Source organism: Maylandia zebra, linkage group LG1 (genome assembly GCF_041146795.1).
Source record: "Maylandia zebra isolate NMK-2024a linkage group LG1, Mzebra_GT3a, whole genome shotgun sequence".
NCBI lineage: Eukaryota > Metazoa > Chordata > Actinopteri > Cichliformes > Cichlidae > Maylandia > Maylandia zebra.
Window position 1 is genome coordinate 1974954 of NC_135167.1, and position 24434 is coordinate 1999387.

General features: G+C 47.2%; 1 protein-coding gene across 4 annotated transcripts in view; it reads left to right on the forward strand.

The window, feature by feature from the left end:
* The window catches only part of adamtsl3 (ADAMTS-like 3), a 207539-nt gene that overhangs the window by 89740 nt on the left and 93365 nt on the right, over nucleotides 1-24434 (forward strand). For 2 of the 4 annotated variants that reach the window (XM_014411197.4, XM_014411201.4), the window contains exons 4-6: nucleotides 10682-10809; nucleotides 18786-18831; nucleotides 20910-21146. In XM_014411197.4, the coding sequence (XP_014266683.3) occupies nucleotides 10682-10809; nucleotides 18786-18831; nucleotides 20910-21146 (411 nt within the window). The other 2 variants (XM_024803595.2, XM_024803615.2) reach the window with 2 other exon arrangements.

The following is a 24434-nucleotide window of genomic DNA, read 5'->3' on the forward strand; positions in this document are numbered from 1 at the left end:
TGAACTGAGTTTCATTTATACTGTGCCAGCTCACAACGCTCACTTTAAGGCAGATCCTATCGCGCAGTTTTGATCCCCTCTGAGCAACGCGTGGTGACGGTGTCGAGGAAGAACTTCCTTTTAACAGGAAGAGACCTCCAGCAAAACCAGGCTCAGGGACGGGCACCCAAGAGGTACACAAACTACAGGAGAGAGAATATCTCCAGGTCAGTGCAGGCAATCCTCAATGCATCATGGGAAATCCTTCAGCAGCATAACTACAGGAGGATTCAGGGTCACATGATCCAGCCCTAACTATCAGCTTCATCAAAAAGGAAAGTTTCAAATCCTGAAAGCAGAGAGTATCTATGTCCCGAATAATCCCCAGACTGGGAGCTGGTTCCACAGAAGAGAAGCTTCAAACACATCCAGGTGGCAAATCTCATTTAAGATGCAATATTTAAGAGTATTGCATATCTGCAAGCCACCAACTCGTGCTTTTCATGCTTTTCATGACTTAATAAGTGCAGAGTCTGTTATTATTGATGCAAGAACAGAACGGAGGTCCCCGAGCAGAGACATGCTCCAATTATAATTACTGCAGATGGAAATAGCAGTATTTTTGCCTGTGGCATCTGCTTCCAGCAAGTATACAGATGGCCTCTCTGTGCATATGTTGCTGCTCCATCCATGGGGCTGGCACCAAGTCTGTCAAGTCAAAACGAACAAGTCAAGAGTCAAGCCACAGGTCCGGTCAAAGAAACCAGATTTGTGGCATCTCTTTCTGGCATGAGGTAAAAAAGCATGAGGTAACAAACTGAGAAGCAGGATACAGGCTGCAGACACGTGCAGGATCTGACAGGAAGTAAAAACACCAGGGGAGCTACTCTTCAAAATAAGACAGGAAGTAACAGAAAAACAAAAGAACAAGAAGAGGCACAGAAAGAAAAATGCTACGGGGACGGAGACCGGCCACTCTTGTCACCGGGAGTCAGAGCTGATACCTGACTGACAGGTCGACTTCCAAAAGATTACCAAGGACCAACATATATTTGGAAACAGCGATGCAGTCATAAAGCACTCCTGCCCACAGTGCAGATATGAAGTGAGAATCTGCTGGACCGCTCTGACCCGTTAAGTCTGTTTCACTCATACGGCTGGCAGCTCGGACTTTGGACTCATTAGAAACAATTAAGCTCATTCCCCGGCTGATTGCAGCAGAGCCCTCGCACCGGGAGACCTGGCCTCGACATACCGCAGACGACTGTAAAATCCAAGAGCTCCAGCTTGGATCAGTGGCACGCCGTGGCCTTCATACCCAGCCCGCCGCTGTTTATCTAGCTCAGGCGAGCTGTGTTTACTGAGCACAGCCAACACGGCGAGCGTGCTCCCTCGCCAGACCTCGCCAGTCTTGTCAGTGACATCACATGTAGCAACAGGACAAATAATAAGAGCCTCTGGAGGCTGAGTGGATGTGGACAGAAGATGGGAGTGTCAGAGTGGCACTTTAGGCCGTCTGGTTTTCTTTGCTGCTCTCGTTCTGTTTGCGATTTGGCACTTTGTCATCAGCGAGATTTGAAGCCTCTGGTTTGGTGATGCAGAGGCTGAAATATGTTGTTTCACTGAGGAACGAAGAGTCGGGTCAAGGCTCGAGTCAGGCATCCTCTCCGTTCCTGTTTCACTTTGTTTTCTGTTATTTTTGGTTCACACAGTAAAGCTTGTTAGTTTAAGGAAAACCTTGAGGTTTTGCGCTGGCTGACGGAGACACACAAGAGTGGCAAATGTTTAGTAGGTTAAATAGAAACAGAGATTAATCCAGCAGAGACGGTTCGTCAGAAATGATCTCAGTGGAAGGACAAAAGCTTTGAGCTTTGAACTAAAGATCCTCACAGAGATGACAGAGAGCCAGAGTTCAGACCGAGCTGCTCACACTAAACTCATTCATGTTTACAGCTGTTTCCCATTTTACTGCAAAACAGAGCTTTGTGGCAGCTGGATTTTTACCTTAAATATTCATTTTGAGTTATTGTTGGCTTAGTTTTAGGTAAGTTTATTATTCCTTGTGTCTTAAATGCGACAAAGGCTGCAGGTCTCTGTCGGGGTTTGGATGGTTTGGTCTAAAATTCTCCTGATCCCAACGCTAACCCTGCATGTTGGAAGCCAACGCTGAAGGCTACCTGTGCAGTTAAATATGGACCCCGCTAATAATATTCCAGGTGTGTTTCATGGTCAGCGGCTTCAGAGAGAAACTGTCTTTATCAGTCAGCAGTAAAAGGTCAGTGTGGTTTTCACTCGTTACCGTCTGTGACGTGTGAGAAAAGATCTTTAACATCCGCTCTCTGACAGAGGCGACGATTTCACAGCCCTGCAGTGGCACTGATGGATTACGATGTGCTCCGAGGTCGATGCCTGCGGATAATTCATTCTGCTCAGGTCTCAAACTAATTTCCCGCACTGAGGAAGAGTGGACGCCAGCCGTCATCTGCAGAGAACAGTGGCTTTACTGTACTCGCTGCCTTTTCCATCTTTGGATAACAAACACAGGAAATGTCTTCTGGGTTACCAGCCCCCGTGGTACCGAGGACTGGATAAAACTTTACATTTCAGCTTTATGAAACCTGCAAACAAATCAGTTTTACTTACACAGGAGTGGGGATCTCAACGATGAGTTGATTACCAGGCCTCCGGAGAACTTCAGGACATGTTGAGGAGTTCATTTAGTCGTTTAAATCAAGGACACATCTAAAACCTGCAGGACACTGGCCCTCCAGGCCTGCAGGTCCCCAGCTTTGACTTAAAGTGTCACAGTCTAAGGACTAAATCTGGTTTTTGCTCAGCAGCGTTTTCTCTATAAGCATCTTTGACCTTCAGTATCGTGGTCGATATCAGAGTTTGAATAAACTGCAGCAGTGTAATGATGGTGTGTGATGAAGAGGAGCAGAGAAAAAGGTATCCTGCATGTTTCATCTGTTTTCTGAAGATTCACTTGGAAACTTTATTTTGGTTACATTTTGTGATAGTGATGTGTTTTTCAGCCCTGAAACTTGTAGAACTCAAATTGTTGTGTGTAATTCAAGGACCTGTAAATCTGAGCATTTTCACAGTATGGAGGTAAAATTTAGGACGCCTTCATTAAATGTACGACATCGTAGAAAAAAATCAGCTGATCCTGAGGCAGTCGGGTTGATTTTTCATGGAAAGTGTCAGAGAGAAACGAATGCTGGAGAAATAAGAAAGTCGAGTCCCCGGTAGCGCTCTCGCTGCAGCATTTCAGACCGATGTGGGCCAAATATGTAGGAAGAAAACTGCAGAAGCCAGAAAAAGTTTCAAGGCAAGAGTTATACGAGGTCACGAGCAGCGGAGACTGAAGGAGACTGACGGTCAGAGAGCTCTCTCAGCTATGGTTGTGCTTTTGTTAACCACAAGTAAGCCTGAGCCTCCACGGCTGTCTGACAAGCATACTTTCAGCTTTATTTTGCACCACATATACAACTCACTTCCAAAGGGCTGCTAATGCATAATAGAGATCATTAGAAACCAGTGGATGGGATCTGCTTTGCACTGTATGAGCATCTTCTGATTTAACAGGAACTAAATGTTCCCAGAAAGCATCACTTCCTGTCGATTAGGCTCATATAGACTTTTAAGCATCCGCATCAAGACTGCTGCCACAGGCAAAATAAACCTTTACTTGTAGCTTTTAGATTTCTGGTAGTTTGCATTTAACAAAATGGATTTAGTCTGCAAAGAATGCACGCACCTACAATACGGTAAGCCGGCTGAGAATACCTTAACCAGACGTTATAAGCAGCACATTGTGTCCCGCATTCAGCGCGCTCATATAGGGAGTTGGACAGTTTTTTTCTAATCCCATCCGACACCCTCCAATCTCAGAGCACAAGCTGAGATTAATGCTGCCGGCTATTTTCACTCCCTGCGAGCGCCTCCAACCAAACAAAGTGATGCAAGGCTGTTTACCAGCTCGAAACTCTGCAGGAGATCAAGTGCGAAGCAACCTAATAGGATTTGCACTTGAACATGTTTCCTGATTCTCAGACAAAGAGGGAAATGATGCAATTTGGGATTAATGGAGGAGAATAAGGCACAAAGAAGTCAATAAAGTAGTGAATGAAGGGATTATTGAACCGATGACTGAATGAATAAAAGGATGCAATGACCCAACGGTGGCTGTTCATTGATTTAGATCCTCACCTTTGCCTACCTGCCTTTGGAAGCTTTCGATGCTTCACCTGTGATCGTGACCTGCATGTGGTTGTGGATGCAGGAGGCTGGAATTACTTTGTGCTGCAGTGCGGCTCAGCTCAACCTTCGAGTGACAAAGCGAGCTCAGAGCAGAGCCGCTGCATCGTCATGAGGAATGCAACCAGGTGACGTGTCCAGCATATGATCGGGAATGCCTCCAAGTTGACTGGAGATCCCCAGGTACACCCAGAAATCCGAACATGTGTAGTTCATCTTGGACGTTTTAACGTGGGAGTCTACGGGGACGGACTCACTGCTGGAGCCTCTGCTGGGCGTTAGAGGAGCTGCAGGTGTAGTTGCTTTGGTTTAATACACTATATGGACACAGAATTAATCTTTGAGTTCAGGGGTGTTCAGGTGTGGTCTGTAAAATGCGGCTCCTGCCTTTACAAACATCGATGAAAGAAAGGCTTGTTCTGAAGAGCTCACTGAAACCTGCTGTGGTGCTGCAACTGGATGTGACGTCTGCAACAATGGAATTTCTTGGAGTTTCTTCCCTCCTGGATACTCCTGATCAGCCTCATAGTGTCAGACCAGGTGAAGTCTCAGAGCCGACTCGATAACTGGAGAGCTCCAAACCTCCTCTGGCATTAACACCAACACAAAGACTGCACGCTGGCAGCTTCACGGCCGAGCAGCTCCTGTGGGAGTGAGTGTTTCAGTCCCAGAGGTTATCACCTGACCTAAACCCAGTACAGCGACAGTGCTGGTTTCTATAAGTCTTCTCTTCTTATAATGAGACTTTCAGAAAAGATGCCCGAGTGGCACCAGTGGACTCATCGCATCTGCCAGTGCCACTTTGAACCTTCAAACTGGGAAACTGAGAAATGCGCCGTGGATGGCGAGGTCATCTGAGTTGTCAGTGGACACAGCTTGCTGATACTGAACTATGCAGGCACAATGGGCCCTGCTGGCCACCCGGGCCAAAAAAGCCTTGGCTGGACAGATTCTCCTCATGCCGATGTTATTACTGTTGGAGGTCCGTGATGGCGGTTAGCTGGCCGAGCCCGACAACAAAAGGCTGTTTTATCCTATTAGCTGAGCGTTAACGTGTCTAATTCCTCTCGAGCTGTTCAGTCTGTCTCTTTGGAAGAGGCACGAAGAGAAATGTGAGAGAATCCCGAGATCCAGTTCAGCGCAGGAGTCCAAGACACACACAGCAGACCCATGTATGTGGGTACGACCCTCACAGCGTTGTCCTCTGCCAGCTCCGCTGTGAGCCAGCACTCAGCCTGGGAGGCAGGCTGAAATGAAACCTGCAGAGGTATGTCAGAAATGTTAATTCTGGTTGACCAGGCATAAATAACATTGTCAGAGGAATTAGAGTTTGTTCCTGTCCTGTGGGTTTTACTGACTGCCTGCACTGTCGCTGCTGCAGCAAAGGTTTCTCCAGCTGTTTAAACTCATGCTTTGACTATTGTCCTGGTGGTACACGGGCTAGATCGCACTCAGAAGGAAAACCTTTATTAATCCCTGCAGGAGATTTCCTATCGTAACAGCTGCTCGGGACTGTGGAAGTTGTAAAATTATACAACTGCAGCAAAAAAGCTGAGGAAACTGGATGGCCTCGGGAACCAAAGGACACGCTGCGAGGGACCGCACGCAGATGATCTCGATCCAGATTCGATCCAAGCCAAGTTCTGATGTTTTATCAGCAACAGATTCATAAAATATCTGCAGACGTACTCTGAAGGAACGTCTTCAGGAGGAGGAGGCGACTCTGGCCCTCTCTGCAGAGACAGCAGCAGAGATTCCTGTCCACGTAGGACCCCAGGTATTTGTCTCTGCCCTAAAGGAGAAAAGAGATGTAGGAGTCCTGCATCACCTTAAGTCCATCAGCAGCTCCTTTAGTTCAGCTGATGTTGAGTCTGGATGGTTCAGCTCACAGCAGAACTCTAAACTGTGAAAAAGCACTTTGGAAGGCTCGGCTCGTTCCCCCTCTGACTTCCAGTATTTTCCATAAATACTTCATTGTGCTTCATTTTTCCTCTCTCGCACACACACACACACACACACACACACACACACACACACACACACACACACACACACACACACACACACACCGAGGCACCACAGGGTCTGTAGTGACATCACTGACCCAGGGAAGCCAATTTTCCTATTTTTGGTGACACACAGCCAGGAAAACTCTCTCCCGCTCTCTATCAGAGCCTCCTTCCATCACTCCCTCTCTTTCATCTCAGCTTTTCACACAGCAGATAAGATAGGAGAAAGGTCGGTGTTCGGTGGGGGGGTGCGTCGAGGCTGTAGCAGCTTTGTGTGACTGCTTGCCTAAAACAGACGACTGTTTCGTGTGACGTAATGCTACTGTTGGGTGTCTGCAGAGGGCGAGGCTCTCATCAGTGTTTCGGCAGAGAGACCTGCTGTCCGTGCCGACGAACCGCTGGACTCTTCTGCACTATGGACAACGCTCCCGATGGGACGATGCTGCGCACACGGATCACAAACTGTCAGAAATTACTTGGCTGCATCCAGTCAGGCATGTTTTGAGTAAGAGGATTGGATTATGTATAATTCAGATATCTTGGCCGAGTCTTTTTGAGCGTTTTTTGGCCTGGTGATGGTAAAATATCAAGCGTTGAAATAAGAAACCCGAGTGTGCAAAGAGGTTTCTACAGCAGCAGAAGGACTCTCGAGGCCTGCTGCTGCGGTACGATCAGTCTCCACTGATCAGCCTGTTTTACACCCAACATGCGTCTCAAACAGATTATGAGTCACTGCTGAACATGGAGGCAGGGCCAGAGGACAGGTTTGGCGAAGCCGACTGGGACGCCTGGGGTTTCCACCAGGACGGTCACGCTGGCGATGGTTTTACTCACATGTGACCAACATAACGCACTCACGCGTAAACGCTCTGAAATGTATTTAGGAGCTTGTGTGCAAACATAACATATAAGATTCAGCCTCTGTTTTTCTACCGCAGCAGCTGTTGTAGTTGATGGTGGCGCCGCAGCTCCTCTGACACGCCCACAGCGACAAAGATGGTCAACAGCAGCGGCGTTGTGGCGCTCCACAACGGAGGTTGCCACAACTGGCAACCTGTCCTGGGTGTAGCCCACGTGTAGGCTCCGCCCCCACCCCATAACCCCGAATGGATAGGTTAAGAGCAGTTAAAAGGGTGGATGGATGGAAACGAAGGTGAAGCGTGCGAGTCAGTGACGTGCAGAAGTCTGGGGAATATGAAGTGACCACATGCATACGTGAACATTTCTTGTTTAATGTTTGCCAGGTGATGCATCGGCCGCTGTTCTCCTGAACGTTCCTGCACGCCGTCATGTGCGCGCCCTCCTGCACAGCCTGCATCCAGTATTTATGATTATGATAAAACTGTGGGAAATATTCCAGCCTGCTTCTCCTGAAATAGCTTGTGTGGGAAAATGTCTGTATTATATAATAGTCCTATATGCAGCGTATAATATGATGCGTAATATATATAGCTTTATAAAAGAGCAGTGAGATAACAGCGATATCTGTAAATGTAAATAAAAATGTGAGTCAGTTTTTATCTACATCATGAATCTGAGTGACCTTCAAACTCTGAACACAGAGGTGGAAACATCTGTAACATCTGTAAACGCTTTACAGCGGCTGCTGTGGCGACGTGCTGTCAGTGAGGCTGCGATCAGTCCCGCTGCTCTGAATCATTTATTCATATTCACCTGTGGCTGCTCAGCCTATCGGGAGCGACCGTCGGAGTCTGACCGCTCGTCCCACCGAAAGACGTTCTTTTATCGGGGCTTTCTTGGACAGCAGGAGTCCACAGGCCAGTTTTACCCAGAGATGCTTCTCTGTGTCGGGCTGGAAGGAGAGACGGCGTCAGCTCCATATATCCAGTGGGAATCGTTGGAAATCAGACATGTAGACTGTGTTTCTAGATTTTTCCTCACTGAAAACACAAATAGACATTTTATTTGTGAAGCTATAAACTCGAGATTACATTTACTGAAGTGTAACTAATGATAAGTGATCCGGTAGAGGAAAGTTTTCAACCTGATCTTAAAAAAGTTTCTGTCTCCTGTGTTATCATAAGTTAATAAATGTCTCGATCCTGGGTCAGTGACTCGGTGCTTTTGTGTTATTGTGAACCTTTGATTCCATCATGGATCATCAATGTTGGTGTTTTAGTTTGTTTTGTTCTCGGGTATTTCTTGAGTTCTAGTTCTTTGCTTTTGTTTGTTTACTGTAGCTTTAGTTCTGTCTTCATGCTTATTTTCTTGTCCCCCAGTCAGTCGTGTCTCATGTCACTCCTGTCCCTGTGCTCCCTGTGTTTCCTGTTTTATTTTGATAGTCCCTGGGGGTGTCCAAATTCATAGGCTGCATCCTCCTGAGGACCCGGACGGTCTGGCCTTCAGATTTGCGTCACCGCTGTCTCTGTAGAGTTTAATAAACTCGGCCGTCTGCTGCTTGCTTCCTCAATATAACAGGACACTGGAGTAAACTCTCCACCGTCTCACTTCTGTTTAATCAGTTTTCTGTTTGACGTTTATTCAGCTGTGTGAAAACTAGAACTTTAATCTCAGCCAAACCGATTTACTCAGGAACAAATCAAACACTGAAAAAAGCTAAACAATAAAAGTTTTATGTTATCTGAGTGACTCATATATCATGTTTAACCTGAGTAGCCAAAGACCGCGAGGGGTTTGAAAACGCTGTGCCAGGAGTTCGCCGTTCTCGCCGCGGTCAGCTGTCGAGCTGGTGGGTAACAGACGTCTCCGAAAACGTTGGAGCACTTTTGCAAACATGTGGTGTCTTTTTTTTTTTTTTTTTTTTCTTGAGAAAAAAAATGACATTTTATTGAATCTGCAGAATCATAAGTACAATTTGAAGTGCTGTATCAGGGCAACAGGAGATGATATCAGGTCCTTAATCTGAGGATGTATTCAGAGTGTTGAATACATGTGTATGTCAATATGCATATGGTATATTTTTTTTTTCTTTAAAAAAATAACAAAATTATATCAAAAACAATTTAAGATGGAATGCACAAAAACTGGTCTGAATGCTAAACCTGCAATTGTGGATTATATGATTTCACTCTGCAAAGTCTACAGTATATAACCAGTATCATAGAAGCAGGGAATGATTCATCAGAAGAGCAGGAGCCTACGATGAAGGCTGGAGGAAAGAGGGACTGCAGCAGGAGGTTGGACAGCATAAGAAGACAGAAACTGAATGGAAGCAGGGTTATGATATGAAGTTAGGGTTCAGTAGTGATGCCAGAGCAGAGGAGCGGTATTTGGCGCAAAGAGGTTAACTCCTGACTAAAATCCAGGTCAGACAAACAACTTGCCGCCTCTCACAGACTGGGAAATCGAGAGGATCGCATGTGGTGTCTCGATAAACTGAGCAGATGTTTGAAGCTTACACAGCTACATTCTCGTGTGACACAGAAAGAGTAATAAGAGTAATATTAAAACTTAGTAGCTGCTGCCATTGTTGGAAACTGGAGTTGACTGGGCCGCGCTATGAATTCTGGGATATGGTGGGCCAGGAAGGACACACCCGACCTATCCTTCAAATCTGGGGAAAAGGAGGACGCATTTGTTGGCTGCATTTCTAGGAGTCTTTGAATTTGGACAGCCTTCGTCGCCTGGCTGTGACGCAAACGGCCTCAGGAAGATGCAGCCTATGAAGTTGGTCCCAGCTGCGTTCCCACCCGTTCCCCTACCTGTGTGCTTTCCTTGTTCTCTGTCCCAGTTTAGCTCCCTAGTTTTCATGTTTTCATTGTGGAGTTTGTCCCGCAGATAAAGCTGGCATTTTACGTTTACTTCCCCGAGTGTGTCGGGTCCTGCCTGCTACACAGCAAACGTGACAATGAAATGCCTTTTCCCATTTAGCTGCCCGTTCACCACTGGTGTAATAGTTTCTTCAGTTTCACATTTCTTGCGTCTCATTCTGGGAGTGTTGTCGCTCAGCTGTGCGGCGCCTGCATGAGCCGTTCAGCCTCTTTCCTGAGACTTTGGGACTTTTTCTAGAGAGAGCTAAACTTCTGCTGCGTCGGCTCACTGTGGATATATTTGCTCTAACGCTGTAAAAAGAAATGATCTCTGCCAGCATGGCACACTTTCACTGTGTCCCTCTGAGCCTTTAAGCTTTTTTTAGCTTAAGCTTTATCAAGAATTTATCACGGAGTGTTTCCACACGGCACAGAGCAGTAAATATACGGCCTGTGACGAGCTGTCCTCCAGCAGGTTTGTTGAATTTCCAGCAATCAGACAGAAATGCAGACCGTGGTAGAGCCATGTCTGACTGTGACTGATTCTCAGACTGCCGTGAGAACAGACGCTCGTGTTGCAGGAGCGTTTTGCTTTAGCAGGCGTTGGAAACCAACGAGGCACGCCTTCTTACAACCACAAAGCTTTGGTGTGAATGTGATTTAATACGCACAACCTTTGTGTTGCTGTTTGTCCTTCTTTAGGCATCCAGGATGACCCGCTCAGATGAGGACAGGGAAATCGGCTGGGATGCCTGGAGCGCCTGGAGCGACTGCTCTCGAACCTGCGGGGGAGGAGCCTCCTACTCGCTACGACGCTGCCTCAATGGAGGGTAACCCTCATTTACCATCTAACAAGACACAATGTGACAGCATCTTTGAAATGTGGAGCGACTTCATGGCAGAAATCTGATCATTAAGACAAGCAAAAGACCAAAATCAGCCTTCGGCGTGTGACGTGCGAGCAGAGCGGCGGCTCCCTGCTCGGGTTAATGAGACTGTTTGATGACTAAAACCTGTCAGACGGTCACAGATCTGCTCAACTCACACATTTATCGTGCCATCAAATATTGAAGAGGAATCTTCTGCTGTGTCGTTACCTGTTAAACAGATGTTTCAGGAGGGCGTGGCTTAGCACAATCATTCAGATTTTAAGCAGTAATTATGATAATTTACAGGTTCATCATTAGAGCATGTTTGCACAATGATGCTGCTCCATCACCATCACAGTCATGTTTGTGTGACTTCACGAAAAACGACCACAGAAATACTAAACATGGCTGTGACCTGCAGTGGACGTGTCACAGCACTGAAATTCACCGAAATCTGCTCAAATGTAACCAAACTGTAAGTGAAATCTGAAAATATTAAAAAATATAAAATAAAATAAGCAAACTAAGTTTAAAAGTGAACAAGTGGGTCATAAACCCAAAGCCCAGTCGCCTGTTTCTGTGGACTCGTGGCTCCTCCCACTCCTCCCACCATCATCTTTTCCCCCCAAAATCTAACGCTGTGACATCAAAAGTTGAGCAGACAGAGAGCAACAGTAATTATGATGTTGCAGCAAAACAAATGGAGCAGGGATGTCCCACACGCTGTCAGTTTACTCTGATTGGTCAGCTGACCAGGTGGAGCTCAGGTGTTGGTTCCAGCTGCAGGCTAACACAGCGCTAACCACGGTGCAGTGCAGATATTTCATATATCAATAAGTCACAGTATTCTTTGTTTGAGCTTGTTCGTATGTGACATGCTGCCGCTGTCAGAAGGTGGCGATAACGCACCCACAAGCTGTTTGCCAAACACCATCAAACAAGAAAAATAGAGTTGGTTGCGCGGTGAGACGCTCCTGCACAGACAGGAGAAACAGCCGTGGTGTCTGCGAGTGGTTACAGATCACAGTCATTATCCTGGTTACAGGTGAGAGCTCAGGTGAAGGCTCAGTGCTGTCCAAGGCTCAGATTAAGCCGAATCCACCTCCTACAACTACTTTTGATGGACCGATGGAAAGGTGGAGGTGTCAAACTTATTCCACATCGTGGGCCATCCACTGTGACCTCAAGTGGGCCAACCAGTCAAACACCATCTTTCTGTCACTTCAAAGAAGTTTAACTAAATATTTCATCTTAGTGTAAGAAGTCTGTTTCTGCAGAATGCCTGAGTGTGTACTTCATAAAGTAAATCAGCACGACTCTTTGGGCTCGTTTTTTCCTATAAATAAATAAATAATGTAAGATTTCTAACATAGATGGTAAAAGCAGGCCTCTGGCATTAGCCACATTAGCTGCACAGGGGATGATCAGGGCTGCTTGAAGGTATCTCAGCCACAGGTTTTTCAAACTTTCTCTGAAAGCTATAAAAACTACACTAAATGTGAGAAGCTAAACGTGGCACATCCTGTGCCCAAAGTAAGCGTACAGAACCGGGAACGCAGCAGAAACTGTAAAGAAGCTTCCGATGGGGAAGACGGCTGGGAGCTGTGATGAAGTGCAGACCTCTGTGTGGAGCAGATGGACTCTGGGAAGTCTGCCTGGGCTGGTGTGTTCAGTGTCTTCCTCGCACCGATAAAGGCAGCGAGTGTTTGAGTTGGAGCGTGTTTGCTGGGTTTAAAGCCCGCGGCCGCCTGTCAGTCTGTCTCTGCTCGGCCGTTTGTCGTGCAGCGTTCAGGAAGTCATCAGAGGCTGTCTGCGTCCTGCGGTATCGCTCTGCAGCCTCCCGGCGATGCATTTGTCTTCATTAAATCTGACTGCAGCGCTCTCACCCGTGCTGCTGCTGAGGCATCTGCTGCGTTCAACAACACACAGTAAATACACTCACAGCGGTGCTAAAACTTGCTAATTGACACTTGTGGTTATGAGCTGAAAGGAAGATCCAAAGAGAGATAAAAAAGGAGTAAGTACACTATGCAAATGAGTCTTTGAGTGTCTTGTGAAATGATTTGAAGGACGTATTTTCTCACATTCGTAGGTTTCCGGCTGTGGGCCGTGGAGTCACTGGAGCTGAGAGCGGACGAGCGTTGGATGTTTGGTTCTTCCTGTCTGAAAACTGCTCTCGATGTTTGCTGACAGACATGAAAACAGTAGTCAGAACCGATTATTCATGTTCCTACATGGCATTAATGAATAATGGAGGATGATGTTAGCTGGCAGCACACCTCGCCGTCTCAGTCAGAAATGGCGGGAAAGACGTTTAAATCCATGAATTATTGTCTTAAATCTTCTGCATTACAGTTACTGAGCAGCGTAATCACGCGCCCTGCGCCGTGTTCGGCAGCAGTTTTGGGTGCAAGCTCTCATCCAGTCCAGCTGAACTTCACTTCCTGTTCTGCTGTTCTCATTAAGGCCCCCTGCACAGTCCTTCCCGCTGATGACGCTGATGTCAGAGCACAGTTTACCACTCTGATTGAAGTCTGGCGTCCAGCCTTCATCTGACTGATCGAGGTTCACTCAATCACAGCGGCCGCCATCTGGAAGTGATTGGAGCTTCTGATTTGTTCAGACTTCATCTGCATGACGAGATTCGTTCTCCATTCGCTGCTGAACGTTAAGCAGCGTGCCCGATGACGAGCTCGACCGCTGCGTCTGTGCAGCTAGTTTGACTTGTGGACATAATTAGTGAAGCCTGGAGGAAGTTAGCGTAGTGTCTGTGTGTGTATACCTGTTTAAACATCTTTGTGGGGACCAATAATTGGAAGTTTACTATACTTGTGGGGACCAAAATCCAGTCCATGTCAGGGTGTGTTTGCCTGCACTGGTCAGAGCAGTAAGAACTGCTATGTCCTGGGTCTCATTGCTTTGCCTCCTCTGGTGCAGACTGTGCCTTTCTCCCTTCGGGGGTCCGCTGACTCCCGCTCGCTCGGCCTGTCGTACAGCAGCTGCTGTCTGGCTCTTTGATTATCAGAAACATGAAAGATTCTGCAGGTAAACGTAGGCACCAAGCTTACCACCAGGTTTGGGTTCAGATGTGCGTGGTTGCTTCTAAAAGTCTGATGTGGCAGAAATGAGCAGGTGTAAGGACTCGTGTGTTTGTATAAGGACAAAATTGCAGTGGCCGAATGACTTCGTTAAGCCATCTCCGCTCGGCCTGCAGAGTGCTGTCCGTCAGCCGGGGCGAGTACCTGCTAACTGCGAAGAGGGACGAGTGACAAACTAACGGATTTTTGGGAATCTGCTGGAACAACCTGATGCACTCTGGGCTGATAAGCACTTAAAAAGTGTTTCACTGCAATCACGGATGTTTCACTCGTCTATTTTCTGCTGCTCCGCCAGGTCCAGGTCGCAGTCTGAGCTGCACGGACCTCCCTCACCACACCGCACATCCATTTCTTTCAGGGGTAGTAATAGGATTTCCCCACCATGTCCGGGGTCCGAGGTGTCTGCAGTTCATCTCAGAGACGCATGAACCACTTCAACTAGCGTGCGCGTGTGTGCGTGTGTGTGTGTGTGTGTGTGTGCGCGCGCGTGTGTGTGTGTGTGCGCGCGTGTGTGCGTGTGTGTGTGTGCGCGCGCATGTGTGTGTGTGTGTGTGTGCGCGTGTGTGTGTGTGTGCGGGTGTGTGTGTGTGCGTGTGTGCGTGTGTGTGTGTGTGCGTGTGTGTGTGTGTGTGCGTGTGTGTGTGTGCGGGTGTGTGTGTGCGGGTGTGTGTGTGTGTGCAGACAGACGCCTCCTCTCCCTGCACTCAGGGTCAGAAAGTGAGGCAGAGCGTTTCTGGGTTGTGAAGATATAAAATGCACAGATGTTTTAATGTGCATGTCCACAGTCAGCTGTGTCGTCTTTGTGTTTCGTTGCGGTTGTCATTTTTTTCCGACTTCACAGGAAAAAAAGTCTCCTCTGCACTGTGAACTTCATTATTTCTATTTTACATTTTTATGTATGCAAGAAAATGAACATCCTCTGAAACTCCACGGTGAATGTGCTGAAAGCAGTTCCCATTAAAGGAGTCCTGCTGAGCTCGGTGCTCCTCACCAAAGCACTCTCTGCTATTAGAGGTCAGAAACTCCATTAGTGCCTGAATTATAGCCGGTGTTGAACGTGTAAAGGAGAAGAAAAAAACCCACATTTCCTTTCAGTTGATGTTATTGTGAGTTTATTATTCTCATCTCATCTCCTGACAGGCTGTAATATTACCTCCTCAGTTTTCAGTTGGACACAAGAAGCCAAAATCCTCACTTTTCTTTGTGCCAGCTGTACACTTCACACTGAAAGATGACAGAAAGCTCCATTACGAGCTCTCAAAGGCATACCTGACATATTCAGAATACTTGTTATTATCAGTGTGACATGAAAGTAGGTGAATACCCCTCCTGTCATTATTATTTACTGCAAGTTTAAAGTGTGCTCTACAGAAATGTCATTCTCTTGCTCTTTGTGTCATTAAACTTCCTTTGAAGACTTTCAGAATAGAGTTGCAGATGAAAGGCGGCGACAAAGAGCCGTCACGGGAGTAATGTTCAAATAAGAAAGGATGATAAGACCTGCACGTATTTGCAGGACCCACGTGTGACTTTGATAAAATTATGAAAAGTCCGCCGTGTGCACCTGCGGCTCCACGCTGTCGTCCAGGCTCCTCCTGCAGTAAAGGCTCAGAGGTGTGCGATGACGCATCAGCACACCTGCTGATTTCAGCTCTGTGTGGAGTTTTGACCTTTGGGGATGGCGAGGATGCACGTGCAAGCACGCACAGCACAGATGTGAGGAGGCTTTAAATGTATGACGGAAATTTCAGGGCATTCCTGCAACTTTGCATCTGTGAAGACAGCTTCAAATGTAACATCCAAAAGGACAAGAACAGACGCTGACACATCTCATAACCTCATAACTTGTAGGAATTACCTGTGGAGTCCTGGACTGATACTGAACGGGTGTTTGAAAGTACAGATTTAACTGACAGATGAAGCCGATCTTGTACCTGATGGATTTTTCTCCTCTTTGTACCAAGAAACCAGCGAATCATGACTGTAAAGAAGTGCTTGTTATGTAAAGCACATTTCACTACACTTTTGATGCTTTAAGCGTCATCTTATGTGTGCACAGGCCAACGTGACGTCAAAGCCAGTATTTAGCTGTTGGTGCAGCTTCACGTTGGGTTAAACGGCGTGCTGCGGTGTGTGAAACAGCGGCTGTTGCACTCGATGTGCAGGTGGTCATAAATGACCCTCATTAGGTTTTTACTCATGGAGAGCGCGTCCCAGGAAACATCTGGAAGTTTCTTGTCGTTGATCCCAGCACTGTTTCAGTGGAGGAGAACCACCTCACGTATCTGATTTGCTAACAGCAGCAGTATGACTGTAATAAATGTTCTTCATTTTGTTCTTCCCCTCGGCCTCTGCACACAGGCGGCTTCTCTCCTCCTCAGGTTATGTAAAATAATCCACGCCGCCCGTCGTCCTCTGTTAAAGGACCTCCAGTTTCTTAATGTTCACCACAGACTGAACCCTGGGAGATGTGATTCACTCACGCTGAGTTAGAAACATTCAAATACAGAAAACTGCTTCTGAACTGGAGTTTACGTGTTCAGAACACTGTTGAACATCAATGTTGGGTCCTCTTGTAAATTCAGGAGGGCACTAACGGCTGTAAGCTGTAGGCATTCCACATCCACGGCCGCTGCACGCCCACACAGAGTTTGTCTCACCGTGGTTGAGTCGTCGATGCATTTCATCTATTAATTGGCTCATTAATACGGTGCTGCGGTCGGCCGCTGTCCGTGCCCGGTGCAGCTGAACGGCTGCAGCGTGCTTCTCGGGCTCAGATCTGCACTAAAGAGCAGATTGGAGCAGAGCTGCTTTACCCCGGGATAAATGAGCTGCAACCAGTTTAGTCGAATGTTATTGTGAGTTAGCAGGACAAATGTGCATTTTACGGCTGTTAGCGCACACCGAGAGATTGTTAACAAGGTGGAACAGATTTAACAGCATGTCCGTGCTGTCACAGGGAACGGAGCGCTGCGCTATGGCACATTTCACACAGGGCTCAGGTTCAGGCTGTGTGTGTGTGTGTGTGTGTGTGTGCGTGTGTGTGTGTGTGTGTTTACTTTTTCTTGGCTTTGTGGGCTCTGCCAGCTGGAGCTCAGTGAAGTGCTGAAATAGCTGCTGACTGAGTAAGGTATGCTGCAGGTGGTGTGTGCTATTACCTTACAGGTGTGTGTCTGTGTGTGTGTGTGTGTGGTAATCTATTATATTCATGGTGGATCTCAGGCCCCTGGAGGTCCGATCTGGAGCAAAGTTCAGGGTGAAAATGATGATGATGATGATGAATGATGAACTGGAAACAGGAAAGATGAGAAAACTGTGCACGTGTTTCTGTGACTGGTTGATAAGAACATTCAGCACCAGAAATAGTGATGAGTCAAACAAAAGCTGTGAAGTCCAACGATGCAGCCATGGACACCAGTCGATGTGAGGTTTGGCTATAGACTGTATATAAAGGATGGATACAGCCCCGTGACATCACCCCCGGTTTGATTCTGAGTCTTTGGAGACTGACTGCTGCTGGCCTCACAGGTTTCAGTGCTCACACCGAACTCCTCGTCACTCTCAGCCTGTTTTCATTTTAGACGAGTTGATTGAGTTTATGTTTGAATGCCTTCGCGCGTCGGAGAACCCGGTGACAGGATGATGTTTTTAGCTTTCTGGAGACAAGAGGAGCACGAAGCTCTGTCCACGTCTGCTGCTCCGCTATGATCATTGCAACTGAAAATACTGCAGTGTAATATTATCACCACCATCATTCCCATCGTTACCTCCACAGATGAAGCATTAATAGTTCCTCTGATGTCCACGTCAGGCCGATTCAGTTCCCGCAGGCTCGTCCAACAAGCAGAAATCAGCACCTTTACAGTCTGTTCAAAGCTCCATGGATGAGGTGAAGGTGGTGTAAACGGTCGGTGTAACAGAGGATGCTTGGGAGTAGGTCAGATGGAGGCAGATGAGGTGACCCGCTAAAGAGAGCAGCTGAAAGTAGGAGACGAATAAGAAAACAGCCTCATCCTGAGAACCGAGGAAAACAAATCTTCCCGTTGAACTTTTTCGTGATTTTCCTTCCTTTGGAGCTAAAAGAGGCCCCACAAACACACGACGTATCAGTGGAAAGCCCAGGAAGTCCTCTGTTTAGCACATCAGGACTTAGTAGGGTAGCTCAAATAAGTCAGTAGATATAGAGCAAAAACAAACGCCCACTGCAGAGAACATAAATGAACAGGCTGGTTCTCAGGAGGTTATGAAGTCTGTAGTAACAGACCGCACAGGAAGGCTGAGCTCCAGTTGTGGTGCAGACGGAAATTCAGGGATTGTATAGGATGTCACTGAGCACTGATTAGCAGGTGTCTGTGTCTGAGTGATGCTCCAACCAAGACAGCTGATTCACCGTCAGAGGTCAGAGGTCACGTCTGCCTTCAAACGAACAACAGAGGAGCTGAAACGCTTTGTTAACAGGGGAAGAAGCTGTTAGTGAGGCTGCAGCTGCTGCTGGGCCTTCTTTACCACAGCGTTGGTGCTGTGGGTCCAGGTGAGGTCAGTGAGTGACAGTGGGGGGGTTGTGTCTGCCGCCCCCCCACAGTCAGCAGCGTCTTCACTGTGAGCTCTGTGTGCTGTAATGAACTGAGTAAGTCAGTAATTAGGAGATTATTGTCTCGTTACACCATAATCTCTGTGCCCCAGTGGAACCATCACCATCATTTTTATCTGATTATAAAAATAATATTTGGCAGCTCACCGGCTGATGATGGGAAACGGTGCACGACTCGCTGTTTTTAAAGCTTTTGATGTCTTTTGGTTTTAATCACTAAATCGTTTTTTTCTGACCTTGTTTTACAGAAGCTGTGAAGGAAAAAATATCCGCTACAGAACCTGCAGTAACACGGTGAGTCTGAGTGGGTCTAAGGTGGTCCAGACGATGCAGAGAGCTCAGCCTCAGAGACGCGGGGAGGAGGGACTCCTCCATGAACAGCTGAGGTGGTTCCACATCTGCCTCGTAGCGTTTCAGGCTTGTCCAGCTGGCGGAGGCCCTGGAGATGCTGGAGAGATTATGTCCGTCAGTGGGACCCAGACAGAGCTCTGAGCTTCTCTGCCCAGGCGCAGCTGTCAGTTTAACAGAGGAATGAATCGTGCCAACCGCTCTCCACATGAGCCAGGACGTTCCTCGCTGCTCAAAGGGAGTTTTTCTTCCCACTGTTGCCAAAGCGTTGGCTCACAGATGGTCGTCTGGAGTTGGAGGGTCTTAACCTTACGAAATAAAGCTCCTCGAGATGACGCTCGTTACATGTCCATGACGGGGGCTTCACCTTCCAGCTCAGCTTTCTCCACCACAGCGGTGCAGCACTGATCCACCTGTCATGTTCACACCTTCCTGTCCCTCATCAGGAGGATCTTCCTCACTTGGGGCACCGACTCCTCCAATCAAGAGGGAACAGAGACGCTCAGACTTTTGGGCGCTCGCTCTGCTTCTCACTCAGCTGTTAAACTCACAGAATTCTTCTTAACTTAGCATCCTGTTGACCTCGCGCTGCGATGACAGATGGGAGATGCAGCTTAGATTTTCGTTTCTTTCCCGTCACTCGGTTCCTCCTCTGCACAGTCTGCCCGTCCTCCTCTTCCTGTCTGTCGATGTTGCCGTTCCGGTCGTCATCCCGGCTGGCTTCGGCGTGATCAGCTGCTGTAAACGAAGGAACAAGAAAAACCAGAAAAACAAAGAGCAGAAGTCTCCTGACCAGCACACCCAGAGATGGCACGACTAAAAAGCTGCCCAGGAATAATCTGAACAGACCAAACACAAATTTGGTCTGAATGTGTGTGTATCCTCCTCTACTTCCTGTTTATGCATGAAAACCTCATATGATCTATAAGCTAATGGCAACATCACAGATCCGGCCTGCTGAAATAACCTCGCCATTTTTAATCCGAGGAAAACCGGCCTTATTTCTCTCGTTCCCCACTGAAGTGTTTTAGTCTGGATCCATTGCATCCGGTGAGAAAAATTCCCAGGTTAATTTCTATCCCGTGTCTGTTGACACGTTGAGGCTAAGTCTGTGTGAACCGGAGCTCGGGCTGAAGGATACGAGCAGTGGCAGAGTGTGACTGCGTGGAGCCGATGTGTCACACCGGATTTGTCCAATTCTCCGTCACACGGAGGAGGACGGATTTTTGGCTGCCAGAGGAGCAAACGTCTGGTCTCGATCCGAGATGGCGTTCGGTCCTAAGAAGCACCGAAATAGCTTCTCTGCAGCATCACCTCCTCTCGGTCACACAGACGGACTTCCAGCTGCAGCTTCGTTTTCCACGTTCTGTGGATATTTGAGTCATTAAAAGGAAACAACAGCCCTAAATTCAGCTGAAGCGTCTCCCAGCACCACCCTCTAATACACTGGTGTCACAGGAAAGTGTTAGTGTGGTGCATCTAAAAAACGAGTACTGATATTTTTATATCATCTGAAAGAAGAAGGAGTAGTGAGGCTGATGACTATCACTCAGTGATGTGGAGCTGACAGTGAGCGGTAACCAGCCATGGGAAGCTGCTGTCAGGCTTCACGGCTCTGTGGAGTGTCTGAATTGTGTTAAACCAGAGATCTCTGCTCTGCCGTCACAGACTCCCTGCTGCGAGTTTCTGCTGGTGCCAGAAAATACCTGCTTCCTCCAGCTGTTTGATCATCTGCTGAAATGTTTAAGCTCCTCCACAGGTTGGAAATGCAAAAGTAAAATGTTTGCTCCTGAGGAAAACCTCTAAAACTGTGTGGCCTTCAGGGCTCACCGTGGCCAGCCCAGAGATGTAACCTCTCCAGCGTGTCCTGGGTCTGCCCAGGGCCTCCTCCCTTCTTTAGAAACAAAGTATGAGAGCCAACTGAATTAGGAGGCGAAATATGAATTTCGGTCAGTCGTCACGTGAAAAAACGAGATGAGTTTATAAAGAGTTATTGTGGTGACACTTTCGTCTCCTCTCCTCAGGACTGCCCTGCAGAGTCGGGGGATTTCCGGGCCCAGCAGTGTTCGGCTCACAATGACATCAAGTACCAGGGCGTCACGTACGAGTGGGTCCCAGCGCTGTACGACCCCACCGCCCCCTGCACTCTGCGCTGCCAGGCTAAAGGCCGAAGCCTCACTGTGGAACTGGCCCCGAAGGTGCTGGACGGGACTCGGTGCCGAGCGGACGCCTTTGACATGTGCATCAGCGGAGTGTGTCAGGTAAGGGACGCCATGAGAAATCCTTCCTGCCACTGCTGGCATGAATAGACGGTACTGAACGCGGGCACGTACCGCCCCCTCCTTTCTCTGCTCTCGTTTTCTTGCAGTTTTTATATTTAATAAAAGTGAACGTGGAAGTGCAGCTTTTATGTTCTCAGGTTACGGTAAGTGTCGAGCATTTGCTGCGTCGTGTTGAAGCCCTCGCACAGGTTCGTGCTCATGATGTTGAAGCTCCTAATGATGCCTTTGCACATCCATAACTCGGAGTGAGCACACCCTGAGGTCATTGAACGCACCCGATCGGCTCTACGGAAACCAAAAAGCTACAAAATGAGTTTACAGACGGAGCCACTGCGACTTCACTGCACGTGATCCTCAAAATAGGCGTAAAAACTGGAGCTCTAACTTCCTGGCTTGTCTCAGCCGAGACAGCCGTGTTATTGGTCAGACAGTTGCATTGAAATTACAGCACAGGTCTAGCAGACAGCTATTAGCTACAGCTGTGCCTGCACATCTGTCAGAGTGCCAAAATCAAACAGGTGCGTTAATGAAATGTTTGCTAGGACATGAACTATGGAGACCACAGAGCCGTTTGTTCCTGCTGTAAGGAGGGCGGGCTTACCGTTGGAGCCTGCCTCGTGTGGATGTGAGAGGAACTGCTGGTCTCAGTGTTTTCCACGCCGCCTTCTTTTTCCAGCCTGGGAGGTTGCCAGTTGGAGTCAGCCCCGGGAAATAAAGTGCACTCCCCTGTCCCACATTTAATTGACACATCTGTCCACCCTTCCTGGCTCTCTGCGGAGTTTGTAGCTCTGTAATAACATCAGCCCGATCCGCTTTGCTTCCAATAAACAAGAGCCAGAATTGTGTTTGACACTCGAGTTCACTCGAGGTCGTGTTTTTGGCGTGCCTCCTCTACATCTTGGCCTCATTAGTTCAGTTTTGTCCCAGTTAAACTGTGATGATCCTCGCGGGCCACGATGAAATAATGAAAGCACAGAGACGCCAGAATCACCCCGAGTGGATTATATACGGACTCTAACTGCTCGACAGGAGCGGCGTCGCAGGTATCACACCTGACAGACGCGTGTAGTGACTCTTTGGATGGCGGCAGGCAGCGGTGGCGTACATCTATCACGAGCTTTGGACGGCTTGTTGTTTTTCATTTTCTTGTTATCGTCACTTTGGCTGCATCTCATGCTGAACACCGAACGGCAATTTCACTCTCCAGCCAACAGTTAATTAGTTAAATTTAACTCAGCCTCTGAAGTGTGGCAGTAAACATGTTAGAAGCACTGGACTGTAAGCTGTGAACACAGCGTCTGCACACTGCCCAGCTCCGGATCTCCTCACTGCTCACTGTGAAATGTTGAAAATGTTTCGTTTAAAGGGGAAATTTAGGAACTCACAGTTTGGTTATTTGACCTAAAAAAAAATATTAGATATCTGTGAGTGTCTGCAGTGGCTGGTTCAGGGACCTTCTCCCTACAGAGCAGCATTAGCTCGGGGATGGTGGTGTGTTTCCTCTTCACTGACTGAAGTCCTGACATTAGAGGTTTCTGCTGTAATCCAGGATTCAGTATTCGCTCAGTAACAGCGAGCTGTCATGGCACAGATGCATTAAAAAACATCCCAATGTGGCGCTACAACACAATCGGGTTTCACGAAGAGCACGCCATCCGTCTGGTCTCATCTGTCCACTGAAAGCATGCATCACACAGCCTCCTGGTTCATCTGTATGATCTCTGGCAGACTGCAGATGGGCAGTTTCTCCCTGCTGTGAACACTGCTGTTGTTGTCCCGATGATGATTCATGAGCATGAATATCAGTCAGCAAGGTGGTTGGTTCGGACGACATAGATGTGGCTGTACGGAGATGCGTAACACGGTAAGGGGAATTGTTGAAAAGAATATATCAATGGGTCAATAGGTTCGACTATAGGAGCACAGGGGTGTGTTTAAATGAGACACAGAGACAAGAGTGTAACTCAAAAGAACCAGCCGACGTTAGTGAAATAAACCATTAAAGGCACTTTACAATTGTAGAAAGGAAACGTACAAAAGATGAAAGAAAAGTAAAACACATAAACTACTAAGACAACGACTTGGCCAAGTGTTACTTTTGGTTTTCAATGCTGGGCTTCAATGCTGGGTGCACCCTAGTCACCTGACTCCTTAACTTTGATAGAAACATATTACACAAATCTCACACTCCTTTCACATGTGGAGAATGTTCTACACAACAGCTCATTATTCAAAGTCCCAAATAAAAAATGTCCAAAAAATTCCCAGGTGTGAAAGAAAATAGGGGTGAGAGAACGTCAGTCAGTGGTCTCATGTATAACCAGCTGTGTGAGAGAGTGTGAGTGATACAGTCCTACCACACCTCAAGGTGCAGCACATCATCAAGTGGAAAAGACGCGAGTCTCAGTCTCTCTAAGTCCAGGTGGGAAGGCTCGCCATCGAATCCACCCCTGACCTGCCAACAGACGGGGTCAGAAGAGCAATTCAAATATTAATTATGCTGTTCTAGCTATAATGCACAACTTAGGATTTTGTTGACATCATACTCTACATCAATTTGCAATTAAACTACTCAAATTTGATAAAATAAAACATCTCTGTTACATAAACTGCAATATATTATCTTATGTTAAAAATTGTAATACAAACACTTTTCTAAATACATTATGAAAACATTAACACTTACAACCAAGCTAAGTAAAGTTAGTGCATATGTGACAGTTATTAACCAAACAATTCAGATAAATTCAGTTACTGAACAATAAAGTGCAAAACAGATTTAGGCTACGTCCACACGTACCCGGGTATTTATGAAAACGCAGATTTTTCTATGCGTTTGCACCTTTCGTCCACACGTAAACGGCGTTCTCGGTCACTGAAAACGGAGATTTTTTAAAACTCCTGCCAGGGTGGAGATTTGTGAAAACTCCGTTTTTGCGTTTACGTGTGGACGAGAAAAACGGAGAAAACGCAGAAAATGCAGCGTCTTCTTCTTCTTTGTGTTTAACGGCGGTTGGCAACCAACGTAAAGGAGCATTACCGCCTCCTACTGTTCCGGAGTATGGGTCAGACACAAGCTGTATCAAAAAAAACCCAAAAACGTTTCCTTCATTTCTGCGTTTACGTGTGGACGAGATTATTTTTCAAAACGAAAACGGAAAATCTCCGTTTTCAAACATACCCGTGTACGTGTGGACGTAGCCTTAAACTAAGACATACATGTACTCAGCGATCTCAGTGCATCAGGCCGAAGACAATGGTACGGTG